General features: G+C 32.9%; 1 protein-coding gene across 4 annotated transcripts in view; it reads right to left on the bottom strand.

The window, feature by feature from the left end:
* Positions 1–5,884: 5,884 nt before the first annotated feature.
* EPHA7 (EPH receptor A7) overlaps positions 5,885–18,679 on the bottom strand; it is a 166,018-nt gene continuing 153,223 nt past the window's right edge. For all 4 annotated transcript variants that reach the window (XM_081044873.1, XM_081044874.1, XM_081044875.1 and 1 more), the window contains exons 15-17: positions 11,008–11,201; positions 9,815–9,970; positions 5,885–8,013 (exon numbers count right to left, since the gene is read on the bottom strand). In XM_081044873.1, the coding sequence (XP_080900999.1) occupies positions 7,899–8,013; positions 9,815–9,970; positions 11,008–11,201 (465 nt within the window). In that variant the 3' untranslated portion in view covers positions 5,885–7,898. The remainder of the gene's footprint in view (positions 8,014–9,814; positions 9,971–11,007; positions 11,202–18,679) is intronic.

Genomic DNA, 18,679 nt, shown 5'->3' with positions numbered 1-18,679 from the left:
TATCTGTTAGAGAAATGACTCTGAAGGTCATAATTAAAAAGGATTAGAGGAAGAGAAACATATTAGAGGGTGTGACATTAATCTGAGGTGAGAGGTGATAAAAACCTAATTTAGGGAAGTGGCTGTGACAATGGTGGTAGGTTCTAGAGATACTGAAGAGCACAGATCAGTTGGATGTAGTGAGCAATTGTTTATGGCAAGAATAGAATTTGGTGTTTTGGGTACTGATTTGAAAGATATGATTAATGATGATTTAAAAAAAAATGAAGAAAGATAAGAATGAGATTTGGGGTAAAAACATATAATTTATATTGTCAAATTCATTTCTGAATTAGTTCAGAATTCACAACAGTATGTTTATAAATATTTGTTAAATAGAAAGAAATGCAGAGAAAAAAATGTTTCCTAAAGAAATAATAAGGGTTAACACGTATTTAGTACTAGTATCATGATAAGTACTTTCCAAAGTACTAATTGACAAATTAGTACTCTTGAAGTGGGTACCCCTTTTATGGGTAAGATAGGAGGAAAGATACAGAGAAATTAGATCATTTTCCCTGTATTACACATGCAATGATAGAAATTACCTATACATTCTGGCTTCAAACTCTGCAATCACCTGTCATATTATATCTGCCTCTTCGAGATGTAATGATAAACAGATTACATATTGGCCCACAAAAATATACTTTATTATATTTTTACTTAATTATAGAATTATTGATACTATCTTGAGTTTGAGGGCTGGAATGAAGGAAGTTTTCAGTAATGAAGAAGAGCATTTTGTTCCCTTGTCTAGGCCTCATTTTAAAATAGTTACAATCGTACCTCACATATTTCTGCAGATTACTATTCCTTATAAAACATTCTTACCATGTCTTCGCCTCAATAAGATATTGGTAAATAGCCCTTCATTGTTTATCTCAAGTCCAATACTTTCTACTTAATTTCAAGTTCTTCCTTAATATTGCTCTGTTATTTACAATCCAGGATACCTCCTATTCCTTTTCAACATTTGGAAATACTGCGATTGGATGTTTCCTAGTCTTGTTCACTAATCAGCTCCTCCCATCTCCTTTTCTCACACTGATCCTTGTCTCTGCCTACTCAGCTCAGTCGCTGTGCATTCCTGCTGCCCCAGCCTATCACAGAAGCGTCCAATTGTGCTCAGAAATTAGCTTTCAACCTCCACACCGGTGTTACTACTCCCTTCACTGCACCCCATTCACTCTTCAGAGCACCTGATCCTTGCCATCTTTTAAGACAAAAAGCAATTCGAATTAATTTGCACTTCAAGGATTCTAAAATATTTATAGAGTGTCTACTGAGTGCCAGCAACTGCTAAGTCCCAAAGGACATACTGCAAAGATTTCCATTTTGCTTGTGTCCCTTAAGAGCACTTCATCTAGTGGGACACACACACACACACACACAACATGACGGAACACAGGGTATTCATAGCACCAGCAACATAAGCAAAGCACAGGAGAGATAATTCCAACTCTTGTGTGTCAGTGAAGACCTGGAGGAAATAACTTTTGAGTTGTGTCTTGAAGACAGGGATTTCCCCCATTTAGAAAAGTGAGAGGGCAGGTGAGTGTGGAGAGCAAAGTATATTCTATTCATCTGATCTAGAAATAAAAGTAATGAATTCATATTTCAGGCACCATTACAAGACTTTTGTTCCTTGAACTTCATTCCCACCACATCCATTTTCTGGTTAGAATTGCCAAGAGCTCTTCATCGTCTCTTTTATTAAATTCAGCTTCTCCTATATGACTTCCGAGATTCCCTGTAATTCATCCATGCTTTTTATATATAATATTATTTGCTCCTTTTCAAAATTTAAAGGATGGTGTTATTTGGTATTGCTGGCTTTGTCTTGTATTATAATTAGATCAGAAGAGGTTTAATTGCTCCTTGTTCTGCTGGCCTCTAACCACCCCTAACCTAACAGATATCCCTTTCTGATGAGTAGAACCACTGAAATAGCAACAGTAGCCCATGCATTAGATTCTGTCTGATTCCCAGGTAAAGCTAAGCAGATCTGTTTGTAGCATCAGGTTCCTGTTGTTTGTGTTACCTTGTGTTTTGGTGACCACACTTGGAGGTTGGTGTGCAACTGCCAAAGACCTAGTGAACACAGGGAATAACAGTAAGGGCGGGCCGATCGGTCTCCTGCTCAGTACATACCTGAAAAGACTTGTGCAAATGTCAGAGCTGAAGAAAGGGATGGGTCTCTTTCACCTGGAAAGAGCACGTTTTAGCCTCATATTCTATCTGGCTTTCCATGCTAACAATGCATACCTCTAACAAATTGACAGAGAGTTACCAGGTTCAAGTTAGAACTTTCTCTTGTAAGGCGCTATATAGTCTATGCCATCAGTGAATTCACGTCACTTTTTCTTAAACTGTTTGCCTCATTTCTACGAATTGTGAAATATTTTTAGAAGTATGTGATTTTTAGGAACACTAGTTCGGCATATCTAGTTTAATTTTCTCTATTTTTTTTTTCTAGAGTTGTCCAGTCATTCACTTCAGTTAGTTTTGCTTACATAGTGGAATGAGGAAACTTAGTAGTATACATTTGTCTTTTACTAAGCGAGAACCAACATTGCTTAAAACAAGGGTGCTCATTTCTTCCTCTGAGTGTCTGTAATGAAAAGCTATGATTAACCATTCATTGAAAAATATATTGTGTATTCTTATAGTTATACATGAAGTCTACAAATATACATGACTAAAGGCTGTGAATTTCAAAAAAGAAAACTAATCTTCAGTGGTAGAAACCTGGGATATTGAAAATCATGAAATTTATGTTGCAGGTTATATCTGATTGAGCTTTATTTGCTATTCATGTTGGTTTAGAATAGACAAAACCTCAATTTGTGACTGTCCCAAATTATCAAATGCTGGCAATTTAGAAACCCCGACTACTGTTACATACTTAAGAGTTTCCAGTGCTGTTACACACCCACAGAACATTAGACTAGCACTACCTATTGATACTTACCAAACTTTGTACAGTGGGCCTAATTAAATCAATCACATTTATTGTAACCTCAAAGTCAGTCAGAAGAGGTAGTTGTTTAATTATAGATTTAATTATGCTCAATTACTGAAGTAGAAAAAAACACCCCCTTAGAATACTTAAATCTAGCGAGGCTCACAGACCCATTCCCATTGAAATATTTTATTCTCCTGTTCATACTCTTCAAGCTATGTGAAGATGCATTAGACAGAACAGTGACAAGCTAGGTAGGGGCTGATGAAGGGACTCAGACATAAGCTAAGAAGATGCTGTTTCCTTCAGGGCAGCTTGAAAGTTTGCCAGGGACCATAAATCTTTTATCATTTGTTAATATCAGTAGATCTGATCTTTTGCATTTAGAAATTTTATCGCCTCTTTGCTTGATGTGTTTTCCTTTCAGCAGCTTTCCTCCAAATTGATATTGAATATTCATTGAAGCTAACAATATAAAACAAAGGGTAACAGTAGAAGATAAAAGGACTTCAACAAAAAATCGTTACTGATGATTACCGTAAGTTTTAAATATAATTTTCACTTAATGACAGAATTTATATGTCCTTATAATGGTTTTATAATTTTGGAAGAAAAAGAGTGCTGGCAGGATAGTGTATTTTTGTGCCATTTATGAAGCAGTACTTTAAGAGATCCCTCGAGTGCTCGTCATTGTTTTCAGGCTATATAATTATCACTGTGAAAAGTTAACATGGGCACTGATTGTTGAGTAGTCAGAAATAGCCAAGACTTCAAGATTATTTTTGAATTTCAGTGCAACCTAGCCTGAGCCTCAACATCAGAAGGGTGACAACTGGTGACATTTCATTTGGTATTTGCCTAGTTTCATTTTTGGAAAAATGTTTAGATATTTGTTAAGAGCTTGCAAAGCTTAAGATGGTGATGCTGTACTAATGGGGGTGTTTAGTTTTCTTCATTTTAGGCGCAAGTTGGAATAATCACTGAGTCAGTGTCAATGATATATACAACTCAATCAGACCATCAGATTTATCATATTTTCCTATTTGCTCTGGACCCTGTTTGCATCCGGCAACATCTTCAACGCAAAAACTTTCCAAGTTGCTGTATATATCAAATTAATAAAATATTTGTTAGGGTCCAATTACAAAATATTACCTTTCCCATGTAAATATTCTTATCAGTACCATGTAGTTATAGTTTCAAATAGGAACAACAGCAAAAAGGTTTTAACTAAAATGTTTGACAGTATGGCTCTTTGAAGACATTATTTTAACTTGTTATTCAGTAATAATTAGAGTGGAATTAAGTCAGTGTGCAAGAGAATGAGAGGAAGCAAAGGTTAATTAATTTTCTTCATATTCTGATGGGTCCACTCAAATATTTCAATAAAACCTTTGCTCTAAACATCTCTCTTCATGATATTGTGTAAGAAAATAAAGACTGAGTAAGGGACATAAAGGAATCCGCCAATGATTGGAGACAGGATTTTCTTTACATTGTCTAATAGACTTGTTTATTATTTTAATCTGGTAAAAAGAGACGTATGATTCGTGTTGAAGAAAGAGTTATTTGTGCTTGATACATTGAAGACACTGTTCCAAAGCAGTTTTTCCTATAAAAGGATGACCCCTGTAGTAATTCTTAGGCAAGGAGGGACAAATTCAACCAAGAAAAAGCACATCTCGCCCCAAGTTCCCCATGATTTCTCCACATATAGCAAAAAAATATACATCAGTAATTTATTTGAACATGCACATCTGTGAGTAGCACAGTTCCAGGCTACTCAGGAAACAAAAGGGAGAATATCAGCATTACCTAAATAAAAGAGGTGAATTACACCATTTTAATTGTCTTAAAAACACAGATAAGAGGAGCAATTAAAATATAGTCCTAAATAATACTAGCTAATGTAGATTACATAAGTATACAATATGATTCAACTAATAGTGCTCTGACAAGCATAAACCACCAGTTCTAGTAAACAGGTCCAGATCAATTGCTGAGAAAATGTTCAATTCAGCTGTAGTAAAAGTTACTTTTATTTCAGTACTGAATGCAAATCACGAGTCAAGTGTGAAGACAGCGTTCTAAAAAAGGTGGCTCTATTAAAGCAAGGAGGCCATTTCCTTTTGCATTTTCATAATTTTTGAATTCTGTTTTTGACATTTGCTTTCTCTACCTTACCTCCCCTGAGCACTAATTTATCAAAAAAAAAATCTTTTCAAGGTGCAAGTTGTACATTCTTATTGTTATATCATTTCCTCTCTTTCTGGAAGAGAGTATTACAATCAGCATTACAATGTCAATTCGTTTTCTCTGAATATCTGTTTCACATACATGTATTTCAAAATCATAATGTTGATCGGGAAAAGAAACCTACAAAGGAGAGTGATGTCATCATACAATTCCTATTGTGCTGTGTGTCTTTCCCATCCCTTCTTCCCTTTCCCTGTAAAGAGCTGTAAAAAATTTAAGGCAGATGAGGTATATTGCTGAAGAAAAAAGTTATTTTTGAAAAAAAGTCAAAAAAACCTTTTATTCTGCCCTTCTACTCAAGAAAGACTACTCAACTATAAATCTAGTGCTAGAAAAAAGCAGGAAAGACACTGTTTGCATGTACCATACTATGTCTTCTATTTCTAGAATGGCTTTTTGTTAATTTAATTTTAATAGAAAAAATAAGCACCTTAAGCTATGAACAAGAAAAGAACTTCATTATTAGTGAGTCCAGATCCAAATGGAATTAAGAACACTCACTCAAACTTTCACTCATTCTCACAAAGGCCAATGCTACTGATTAGAATTGTAAAGTGCTGTACTTAGTATAAACACTTGTATACACTGCAGACACTGAAAAATAACCCTCAAGCACATTGTGTTATAGTTCCAAAAATATATTTACAGTCTATTACAAAGATTACAAATGGAAGTATCTAGGTGACTGTATTATGCTAATTAAAATTATTTTACAGATTATTTTTCCTTAGGGACAAAAAACATTTTAGTGAAGTTAAAATGATTTTTCTAGTCAATCAAAAAATAAATTAAAATATCAAATAACACTGTACAGTGATTTAAAAGAAAAAAAAAGGGTGGGGAGGGGTTTGGGAAGCAATCCATTTGAATTTTTCTATAGCCATCTTTGGTCCTAAATGTGGGAAAACACATTATGTAACACTGAAAATACCTGTTTTTTTTGTGATGCTCTGCAAGTAAAATAGAAAAATATAGTGCATTTTCAATGTATTCAGAGCCCACTACAGAGAAATATGTGTACAAAACAAGACAGTATAAATAAAATTTACAAGTTTTACAAAGAAACATTTACAGATTTTGTTTGTTATTTGTTTGTTTGTGGATGCCCACATTATCAAACAAGACCAATTATGACCGATCCCTGGGATCTTTCTCTATTAAAATCATTATAAACAGCCCAATTCTCTTTGGAAGTACAATAGTTCAATTCTGGGGTAGTTCATGATTTTCATAACTTTTGAAAGCAGTACTCACTATATGTATACATTCCTGAAATAGCTATAAAGACACATTTAATTATTGCTTGTGAAATTCTAACATGTAATCAAATAAAATGGTATAATAAATAAAGCTTAAAAAAGTTAGATCCTTCACCTTTTCCTTAATGATAAAAAGTATTCTTCCACGTAAGTTTCTGACATCAGCATTCACAAATAAAATAAAATACTTTTTTTTCTTTTTAAACTGCATTGGTGATATCCTGTGCAGAAAATTTGTTTTTGAAGGGTGGAAATTGTGAACTGCCCCTTTAACAATGCTTCAGAGTTCTAGTATAAATCTTAATTCTTTCCTTTTGTGTTTGGACTGCATTAAACAGAACAGGATATAAAATATATGTTAACTATTTCTCTAAATTTCCTAATGTCACAATATTGAAAAAATCTTGATGTGCTCAGACTAAATTTTAGATAACACTGGATAGTTCTTCCTTTCAAAGACTTGCCTTCACCAACATTTTATAGATGAAGTGCTCATATATTTTTATAGTCATAAACCTACAATTTGAGTCTTTTCTTTTTTTTTTTTTTTTTAGTAAATGTTGTCTAGTAAAATCATTCTATAAACAATCTGTTAAAAGTGCCTTATAGTATTTATGGATCATTATTGCTTTTTTTTCATTGAAAAGATAGTGTGTTGTCTGCTCTTTACAAAAAAATTTCTTTTTAAAAAATATCAGAGCTCTTGGCAACTTGCATTTTCTTGACTACCTGCCAATTAACAAACAATACCAAAACAGTACTGATTAAACAAAATAAAATGGCACAAAAAGGATACCAATGTTCTGACAGATTATCTTCAATCATGCTGTTTTTTTTTTTAAATTTGAGATTCTTTCAAAAGTACCCAGTGTAGTAATGTGTCATAGATTAACACTAAAAAGGTCCAAAGCTATAAACAACTTTCTAAAACCAAGTCCTTATGAAGAATAAACACAAATGATTTTAAAAAGGAATAGTCTGAAATCACATATTTAAGGAAAATATTCATTGATTTTAACAATAAGATCATGATTTTATTTGACAAATATATTCTTTCTTAAATTCTTTATGTACATTTTAAAAAGTCTATAAGATAAAAAGGAGGTTAGAGAGCTCAAGGTGTTTGGATGTTTTTCAGGTAGTACTTTGTTTATTGTCACTGCTGTTTTCCCGGCCACCAGCGGTGGATCCTAAATTCCCTTTTTATATATTCTGGTGGCACTTAGGAGTTCAAGTCTATAGGTGCTTCTTAAATCTTCTCTTCACTGTAGGACGGACCCAGGACATCAACTGTCTAATAGCAGCATTCTATGCATATCCTGAAGGCCAGTACTGTTCTCTTGCAGTCTGTAATCTCCCCCATAAGGGAGAAGTGCCCATCACACTTGGATGCCAGTTCCATGTAAATGCAGCATTTGTGCTCTCATAGTCTGAATGCTGCTCATGATTTTCTTTTGATGGCCAACCAGTGTGATCCCTAAACTCATCACATCCCTGAAAAAGACAAATGCATTTTTCATTAGTTACCTTACCAAGAATTGATTTGGTACTAAACTGTCATCAACTCTTTAATTAATTAATCTGTGTATCTTAGGCAAACAGACCTTATCTCAGTGTCCTTGGGTATTATGCTCATATTCCTGCCATGGGTCAGATGGGCAACCTGCATCAACCTTCTGCTTTGTGAAAACCTAACTGCTCAGGCTCTCGATATGCCAAGATAAGTCATTTTTAAACTAATTTGGAATTTTATATAAGAAATTATCAAAGATCTTAAAATCTTCAAATTATTATTAACTTAAGGTAAGAGTAGGAAAGGTTATTTGAAACGTTATATTCTTGAACTTCAGTGAAGTTTAAAATTTTTAATTGTTAAAATAGGTTATAATACAAATGGAAACCATTCTGGTCTCTAGTAGATCAAGAATCATCAATGATTACACAAAATTTTATACTGAGTTTAATTATCATGTGGTAATACTTAGCATATTGTATACTTAACTTCAGTTCATGTCAATCATCTGATTACATTTTAGAAAAAAAAAATTTTAAAGAGTGCAATACCTATGTTTAAATAGCTTCAATCTGACAGAAACTAACTGGATCTGTGTATGTATTTTTACCTTTCTTAATAGCCAGGAAGATTGAACTTAGGTATTTACAAGCAGCTAAAATATAACAAAAGTACAGTGTTGTAGTGTTTCATAGCAGTGGACTAGTAAGACTTTGAGGGACAGTCTTTCAGGGGAGTTGCTTACTTTGGAGAGACAGGAATAATTATGCCAGCTCTGCCCATGTGGTGAGCTAGCAGAAAACTAGACATGCTAGCATGCACAGGCTTAAATCCATGTACACGCCATTTCCTGGTATGCCAGGAAGCAGTCTCTGATTGCTGGCCTTCATCTCATCTGGAAAATGTGAAACCCTTCTCACAACAGCATGTAAACAGGACTCCACTAATAGAACCTTGATAATTGGTTCCAATTTTCAGACACACTGACTGAGAGAAACTGCATCACCTATAAAAGTTATGTTGCAGCTGAGAAAGCTGAAGTTCAGAGATAGTGAATGGATTTCCTAAGGCCACATAATCAGTGATGGAGCCAGAAAGAAAAATTTAGTTCTTTTCAAATTCCAGTTCACAGCAATTTCAAAGGTTGTTTTATCAGGTGGTTCTCAAGGGTAACAAGAAAAAAACACACAAAAAAAACAAAACCTTGAATCAATCAATTATACACGCTCTAAAAGGTAAGTTAAACTAAACTCTTAGCTACAGTGAATTGAATTAAGTTTTCTTTAATCTCCTCAGAAAGTAATCATATTGAACGTCATATTGTATTTTGGTATTGGGTTTGAAACAGAGATTTTTCAATGTCTGATACAAACATGATGAAAGAAATCCTCCTTTGAAATGAAGAAAGTTTCCCCAGAGAAGAGAAACCTAAATGATACAGTGGTTAATGAAAAAGGGAGTCTCACTGAGTGGTGTTTGGAACACTGGCTATAGAGATAAATTAGCTGCTACTTAACTACGCAGTTGAGTCAGTTTGGGGAAAATATTTAAGTTCCCTGGGCCTTAGCCTTGTAAAGCAATCAACGTAATAAAATTGTTGCTGTGAGGGTTAAATAGACACTGTATGTTCAAAGATCTATTTAATAATGTCTGGCCCATAGTAGGCACTTATTAAGGATGCTTCTCCCTGGTTTTGTGGTTCAGACCTCTTTAATATATGGAAATGTATAAAGCTTGGAAAGTACCTCATAAACTTAAATATAATTTAAAATTTAAGCTTACTCGATAGTCATTCTGGCCACTGATTCAAGGGAGTTGTAGCCAGCGGCTGTGAAGTTATCTTTATATCTTTCCATCTTGATAGCTTGCAGCCATTCTCCAACTGAACAAAAGGTAGTGAAATCAGGAGTGTTTTGATCCAAAAGAGGACTTATTGGCCTGGGTAAGAATGAAATAGAAAAGTAATTATTTTCATGAACTACTAAAGAAAGAATGTGTTGTCCCGCACAAAAATAAGGGTACAGCGAATACAATTACAGATTTTAATTGATTATGCTAATAATCAGATGTTAATAAACAGATACGCTAATAAAAATCGAATGCGTAAAGATTGCCCAAGAACTACAGACTCCAAAACTGACATTATTTAGAATTGAGGACCACCAGATTGTGACTCCCAGGTATTTTTAAAAGTACAGCCAACAGTAGTTGTAATCAGTAAATATCTGTTCATTCATTGCTCGAAAAGTAACTGGGAGAAAAAAAAGCCCATTCGGCCGTGGATGAACTGGTCTGGACTCTGAGGGTGCTCTTGAGCACATTTTGTCTCCAGCGTAGTGACGGCACCTCAAGAGCACCTGTGCGTTCATAGATCTCCACGAAGGTTTGATTACCCGCACGGACCAGAACATCAAGTGTGCGTGACAGCTGAAGCTAAATAATTACTAATATGCAGTACAATGGAGTGAGCCGAATACAAAGAATGAATGGAGTGTTTTGGGCTCTTTTTAATGGGTATACTTCTTTAATCACATATTGAATTACTTTTAAAAACATTAACTTCACAGAATCATTTCACTAAATAACTCCCAGCAAAACAATAAAACAGATAACATGCAAAAAAAAAGGGCAATAGTAACAAATACCCATATAATAGTGTATTTTTTTAAAAATGTGAAATGCCACTTAATCACAAAATCCCAGTTTAGAAAGTCTTCTAAATGAATCAGTGATATCATAACTTTTCAGAAAAAATAAAAAAAAAGCAATAATAATAGGTCTCTTTAAATACTAATTCAATTAAGATAAGCCATCTGAAACGAAGAAAAAATAAAAACTGTGAACACAACGTATCTAAAATGGATTTAAAGTTTAACACAAATGGCAATTTGCCATTGGGGTAGGGCTGAGGAAATAAATGGTTCATGTGAGTATTTGAACTTCTCCCAGATTCCGTTCCCTTAGGTATTTCTTACCTACTACAAGTTCCCAAGGGTGTTTTCAGACTATTTGGGTTTCGAATCATTTTGTCTAGAATTCCAACTATCTGTTCAAACTTTGGCCTTTCGGCGCGTTCCTTTTGCCAACAATCCAGCATCAGCTGGTGAAGACCAGCTGGGCAGTCCATGGGTGCCGGTAAACGATAACCTTCTTCTATTGCTTTTATAACCTAATAGCCAAAAGGACATTAAAAATATTACTGACTGAGGTTCAATTATAATTAAATGAATTGCACAGTAGGCAAAGTGGTTTATCCTGATAAAATTGAAGCATACTGCTTTGTAAAAGACTTACTTTTTTTTTTTTTTTCCCTTCTGACAACATCTACAGATATTAAGCTTGTTATTAAGGGGTGGATGAAGTGCAGGGTATGATGACATTCCTTAGTTAACTCAGCAATAGGGAGAAGCAATTAAGTTCACTCTGGGTGCGATAGAGGAAAACTTTTTAATGTCATCCCAGAGGTTTTCAAAAGGGAGTATGTTATGGAACTGTTTCACTTATACACAGCTGTGCATGTACATTTTAGTCCACAAATTTATGAATTCTTCAAGTTGTAAGAGGAAGTTCTGAATTACTCAGAATTGAGTCCCCCGAAATTTCACTTTTTGCAGAGTTCAAGTGACACTTTTAAACAAGGTATCAAGATATGTGAATGTGCTATGACAGAAAACATTACCAAGCACTCTATTATTTTTCAATAATATGAAGCTTATATACTTATAGGGTGTATAGCGCTATAAGATACAGTGGTGTGCAGGAGCCAGTTTGTACTGGATGATGAAGTTGATGGAATCATTCTGTAATTCCAAGTTTAGTGACTTCACACTGGCAGACTGACAGCCTTGGGGGAGGAGAGAAGAAGAGTTTTACTAGGGAATTGGGAAAGGTTACAAATCAGCTTTCCCATGCAGAATGCAGGTTGTTAAACTTTTATCAGCACATTACTACCGCCTATTTATATCTAATAACAGCCTAAGATGCTATTTATATCAGGCTTTGAATGTTAATGAGAACTAGGCCTCCATAAATATTTGTACTTGGCAATCAGAAAGTCTAAAAGTTACTTATTTGAACTTATTTTTATTTATATGGAAAGAAAAAAAAATAGATCTTAAAAATCAGAACTTGTTACAAATCTGAGCAGCACAAACAATAGGAAGGCAAACAATACAAATAATAAGGATTTGCAAGACTTTAAAATATTCAAGGGGATTAATAAATCCTTTGCTACTAACATAATATAAATGTAAGAAAAAATGACTGAAAAATAGAAAAATAGAGGTAACCTTGAGTTTTTGAAAAATATAAGGCCCAAAGTAGGCAGACAATAAATTGGCTTCAAGAAATATTGATAAACTTAATTTTTTAGGGAAACATATCCTTAAGATGCTTGTTGGCATTCAAGAATACCACATTAAAATATAAAAGGGTGTAGGATAGAATTGAATAAAGTAGCTGGCATCAACAATTTTTAGAGAAAATCATTTTCTCTAAAGAAAAGGAGTCTACTTTAAGAAAAAGCTATATATGCAAAAATAAAGTTTAAAAGGCAAGTACATTAATTTAATTATAGTAATTTTTGAGAAGTATTGCAAGTATAAAATCCTCAGCGCAAAGTCTCCACTGATCATAATGTCTTATTCATTAGTTTACTAAACATCTTCATCTGAATTCTCCACAGGCGTCTCATACTTTATTTAAAATTGGATTTACTATCTTCACCTAAACCTTTTCACTATTTCAATCATTGGCACTTCCAGTAATCACAGCCAAAAAGCTGAAATGAAAACAGTTCTAGACTCTTTCTCTTAAATGCTTATAAGCACAGCCAATTAGTCACTGCTTTCTGTTGCTGCAACTTCTAAACATGATATATGTTCAAATACTAGGAGAAGGATTTTTCCATATATGTATAAAATATCCCAGCAGTGATGGAGTCATATAGTTTTTATAAAGTCTCATACTATGGATGTTTCCTTAAGTACTTTATTTTGAATAACAATTATGTGGGAAAAACAACAACACCTTAGACTTAAATGACCTTAATCAGTGTTGGTACTGAATGCTAATGAGGTTCATGACAGAATTTTGAAATTTCCCTGTTTATGAACCCATAACTACAAATAATGGATATCTTGTAAACGTTTCTCTAAAATATCCCTTTAAAAAGCTATGCATTACACAAGCAAACATACAGAAATGGTAACTATGCAAAGATCATAGATCTATAACTATAAGGAGAAATTAAACAAACAAACTTTTAAATGGAAAGAATTTCATGTGGCATTGTACACGATTCCAGTGACAGCAAACTATACTTGGATTCAAAAGTGCTAAATGTTAAATAACTTAGGTAAAAGTAAAAATAATGTACATTGGGGGGAAAAAAGTAAGTTGTGAATGAGTAAATTAGAATATTCTAAAATTTTACATAGTCAAAAGGACCAAATAATAAACAATTGGGGAGGCATTTTTTCATTGGGAAAGGAATGGCTTTCCTTGTATTTGAGGTTGCTTGTATTTGAACATATGCAGTATCTTTCTGATTTGACAGGACGCCATTCTCATCCTCATAAAATTAATGCAGATCTTACCATTTCCACCACCCCTAAACTATTTCCCTGCTTGTAGTTTCTCTGCCATTGTCTGGCAAGAGACAATGCAGGTAGAGTGTGGTTTCCTTTTTCCTTTCCTTCTAAATAATCTTTTAAAATGTAAACCTAAATCTTATCATGATCCTCTTGATATAATATTCTTCAACAGCTCTCCCATTGGTTTCTTAAGTTTTGAACACAATATATTCTTAAGTCTTTGTAACAACGAACATACTTTAGAACCATTAAATGACTTACAGGCATAAAACAGCTAATAAACCTGTGTAGATGTCTTACTGCATTATAGGGTTTTATGATTTCTATTGTTATAGAGGAGAAACAACATTTATCACAATACAAATGAAACTTCTAGCTCTCAAAGTTAGTGATTTAAACATTTTTAAAGGAGAAACAGCAATATCTAACATTTAAAGTAAGAGATGCTCTGGATTAGGAATCGGTTTTGGCACCCTAAAGTTCCCATTGAGTATCATGCCCCCAGCTATAGGAACATGAGAAATACTTGTTGGGAACCTTTGGCCTCCACAGAGAAGTTTGGCATAATCCCAGGTATACATACCCTTTGATGATAAACCAGCCAGTAGGGATGATTCGGACACAAACTGAACCTAGAGGTTCTGCAGTTTTTAATTTGGTTAGCTATATAATATTTCCAGTTGGGAAAATAACAAACACTTTCTACAAATTGTTATACATTCTTGGAAACAACAGGCACACAAGTAAGATGGCTGAACCTACAATTCTTAGAGCATTATATACTCATGTAATTGATTTAAAACATATTTTTGTGAAATTACCAGAAACATCTAGGTTTTGCTTGTCCAGATATAGTCTTAGTATTATAATAAAAGTCTAAGGAAAAATAAAACACATTCGTAAGCAATTTCTAATTCTACGTAGTTTCCAGAGAAACAGTTTTTATAAAAAAACAAAAACATAAAAACACTGGCATACAACAGGGAGCACTTCTTTGATATATACTGTAAAAACAAAAATACCTAGAAATAAAAATGAAAGTTGCTTGTACACAAGTATTTCAGTATTTTTATAGTAAGACCACTGTAATTAAGAGAAAAAAAGAACACAAAATGACACCATGATAATGAGTCTGTAATAACTCAAAATGGGATATAACGTGATTGGCTTCTCTTCTCTGCTCATGCCCATTTTCATTTTATTAACCTCACATAACATGACACACATTTTATACAATTAAATATTTTGGACCTCACTTATGAGGTTATGGCAGTTTTACCAAAAAAGTTACAATTTTGTTTCTATCTTAACATTGAAAAAAATAGAAAGATATAAATTAGTGGCAACTTTTAAAAGAAAAAATTGAGGACTCCCAATTTAGCTGAAAAAATTTATTTACAGCTATATTTTCAAAGCTCTTAAATGTGTTTTAATGGACTACTTTAAGAATTTATCTTTATGTTCCATAACTGCATGGAAGTGCGATTTTTTTATCATATGATTACTTACTAGTAAAATTAACAAATTATTGGCTTAATTTAAAGTGAGAAGAAATAATTTTGTTGAGTATTATACACAGGAAAAAATCTGTACAATGACGAATTTCAAAATTTGAGTAAAAATTTTATTTGAATTAGTTAAGACAAATTCAATTGAAAGAACTGTGTGGATGGCAAATATCAGTATTTTCAATTTCTGTAATATTTATTAAATTCGCTGCATTTTACATATATAAAAAATTTTTTTTTGAAAGTCCATTATGGAAAGGGCTAAATATCTGTAGATTTTTAAGAGAATGAAAGTTGGAAATTTATTTGGAAAGCTTAGCCTTGATTTTAATTGCTAGATTCTGTTTCCACTGCAGTGAAAATTCTAGACAGTTGTAAGTACATGAGAATTCAATGAGCATTCATTCAAGTGTTACATGCAATCTATTTGGGTGTGGGTATAATCATACATATGCATATTACCTTTTCCCAAGTTTTTCTTGCTCACTGCCCTGTCTAGAGTGCAACAAAAGCTTCCTGGCAACCATTTATCTCACTGACTTCTATAATACCCTTTTTCTATTTCTTCAGAGTGATCATAGAACCTCCCTTTATTCAGCATTCAGCCTTGAATTTTATGAACTTGCTTATAAACATAACCATCAATTTACTGATATTTTCATGGTGTCTTTTTAAGAGTCTTTTAAAATCCAAGGCATTTGAAATTTGACAGCTTTCTAAAATTCCTAACAACTAAATTCAAACACTATTAAGTGAATAGATTGACTTAACAAATCAGAGAACAGTTTTAGAAAAATTAATATCTCTGAAGATCTGATGAAAGCAAACTTCTCAGAAAAACACAAGATATTCACATATACACAGGGTTTGCACGTGCATCAGAGGGTTCAGAGATCTCAAGTATCTCCATGAACTCCTATCCAGAGACTCCAAGGAAAAAAAAAAGTTTTTATCAAGGACATTTTCTACCAGACTGGTATTATTTTACATTATCTAGTTTTCTCACCATTTGCACATTGAAAATTAAACATATGTTTACTCAAATAGCACTTCAACAATATAAGTATAAAATAATAAATATTACCCTATAAGAGGAATGTTAATATAAAGTTCACTATAAAAGCTGAACTGCATAGGTAATCTCTTACTACCATAGAAACTTGCATCTGAATTTAATAATTTAGACCTTCAAAATTAAAAAGAATAAAGGTCCTAAATATTCTAAGTCAAAACTAAACTTCACTGTTGACAATTTCATTTGATCAATAAAAAAATATTTATTAGTTCTTGATATACTAATTATATATTTGTGATATTTCATTTTCAAGAAAAATGAAGAATGATACTTAGGGATTTTACAAAATTAAAATTGAAGATATTTGTTTTTTTCTTCTTCACTATTTCTACTATTTGTTTTTATAAGTTAGGTGAACTTTGAATTTAAGTTATCTTATATTCCTGTCATTCCCTTTATGTTTGAATCTAGTACAGAAGGAAGGTGTCAAAAGAAATGAAACTCTACAGAGTATCTGGGGAATGTAAATATTTCTTTTTCTCTGCCCCAAGGATTTGTTTGCCCTCATTTTGACAGCCCATGAAATCTTTGACATTGAGACCTGTCAAATATTAACAACTTTGCCTCTGTCAAACAGACTCATCATTTAGACTTTTATCTTTGAAAAACAAAAAGGAAAACCAAAGCAACAAATGAAAAACTTTCATGTCATCGCTCAATTAAAAATGCCAAAAGACTTAAATGATGTAAAAGCATTCACTTTTCAGGCTGTGAACTTTTCAGTTAAGGAAGAAATTTGTAGGGAAATGTCCTGAAAATAACTTTACCAACAGTCTGACATGACTTTGGTTGTGTAAAAATAACTTTTGCTAGGTTTTAAGAACCATAGGAACTCTATATGGAAAATTCTAAAATCAAAAACAAAGATGCTAATTTAGTATAACAATGTTCATGATCTCTTTTTGAAAAATAACAAAATTTTAACTTTGGTCAGCTTCTCTTGCTGTCCGTGTTTACAGAATTGTCTGTTCTAATTTGCTAGAAACATCCTTCTTCTAAATGGCAATGCAGACTTTCCTCAAGTTCTACTAATTTTTTACTCTACTCTTCAAGAATATGTATTTGTAATATTTCCAGACTCCTTCAAAAAAGCCTTTCATCAAATTGTTCCAACCTAATCTTCATTTTGAATCACTACCAATGTATCATAGGAAAGTGAGTCTATTTGGTTAGTTCCTATACACCTTGCTAAGCATTTGCTTCTGAACTTTCTTAGTGAATTCTCTCATCAGCTATACCACGTTTACCTGAAAATAAGACCTAGCCGGACCACCAGCTCTAATGCATCTTTTGGAGCAAAAATTAACATAAGACTCGGTCTTATTTTAATATAAGACTGGGACTTATACAATATAATAATATCATATCATATCATATATATCATATCATATCATACCGGGTATAATATAATATAATAATATATACCAGGTATAATACTGGGTATAATAATATAATATAGTATAATATAATATAATATAATATAATGTAATGTAATGTAATGTAATGTAATGTAATGTAATGTAATGCAATGCAATGCAATGCAATGCAATGCAATACAATACAATATAATATTAGTACTGGGTCATATATTAATTTTTGCTCTAAAAGATGCATTAGAGCTGATGGTCAAGCTTGGTCTTATTTTCAGAGCAACACGGTATGAACCAAGGTCTTCTCCAGATTTCTAGTTTAAATCCAGGCTACCTTCCTAAACTTACACTTGCTCTATCTATTTTTATCTAAATTTCACTCACATTGTCAATAAGTTGAACTATATGAATCTGCTAGGATTTGAAAGTTCCTGACCTACAAAAATGTCAACTTCATAAAATTCAACCTAATAGAAGCAGAAATTCACTTTCACTTTTCCTATATTGTTTTTTAAATGGTCTCTTGGTGTGAGATGTAAATCCCCAAGAACTGCCACTAGCTTCCTCTATCAAAGAATGATACGGTATGTTTTACGTCTTAGCATGTAACAGGATACACAGTTGGTGAGTACTTTTTTTTTTAGGAATTTCCACAAATACTTCCACTGTGATTACATACATTCTAAGACATCATTGTAAAACACTAATATTGATTACTAAATCTAGATTATCTCATGAAATTAAAATTTAATTAAATCAATAAACAATTAGATAATTTAAACACATTTTCTCAGAACATTAAAGAAAAATAAAAATATGCTTCAAAGACCAAATAAAACACAACCGCAACCTTCATTCCCTTTCTCTCCACAAATGATTCTGTTACTGATGTGACTCCCCCACTAACGCTTGCAAGCACAGCATCGTTATCTTTAGGAGAAGATATCCTTTGTTTATTTCTATTATATATATCTAGAAATTTTAAATTAAGAAAAAAAGCAATTCTTCAAAATGAAAACCAAAATTAAACTAATTGCACCACTAATTTATGGTAATTATTGTAGTCATTTTTGGTAATAATTGTGAAGACTCAGCCATCG

The sequence above is a fragment of the Rhinolophus hipposideros genome (genome assembly GCF_964194185.1).
Source record: "Rhinolophus hipposideros genome assembly, chromosome: 3".
NCBI lineage: Eukaryota > Metazoa > Chordata > Mammalia > Chiroptera > Rhinolophidae > Rhinolophus > Rhinolophus hipposideros.
Note: the sequence above shows the minus strand (reverse complement) of the source record. Positions and strands in the feature narration are given on the sequence as shown.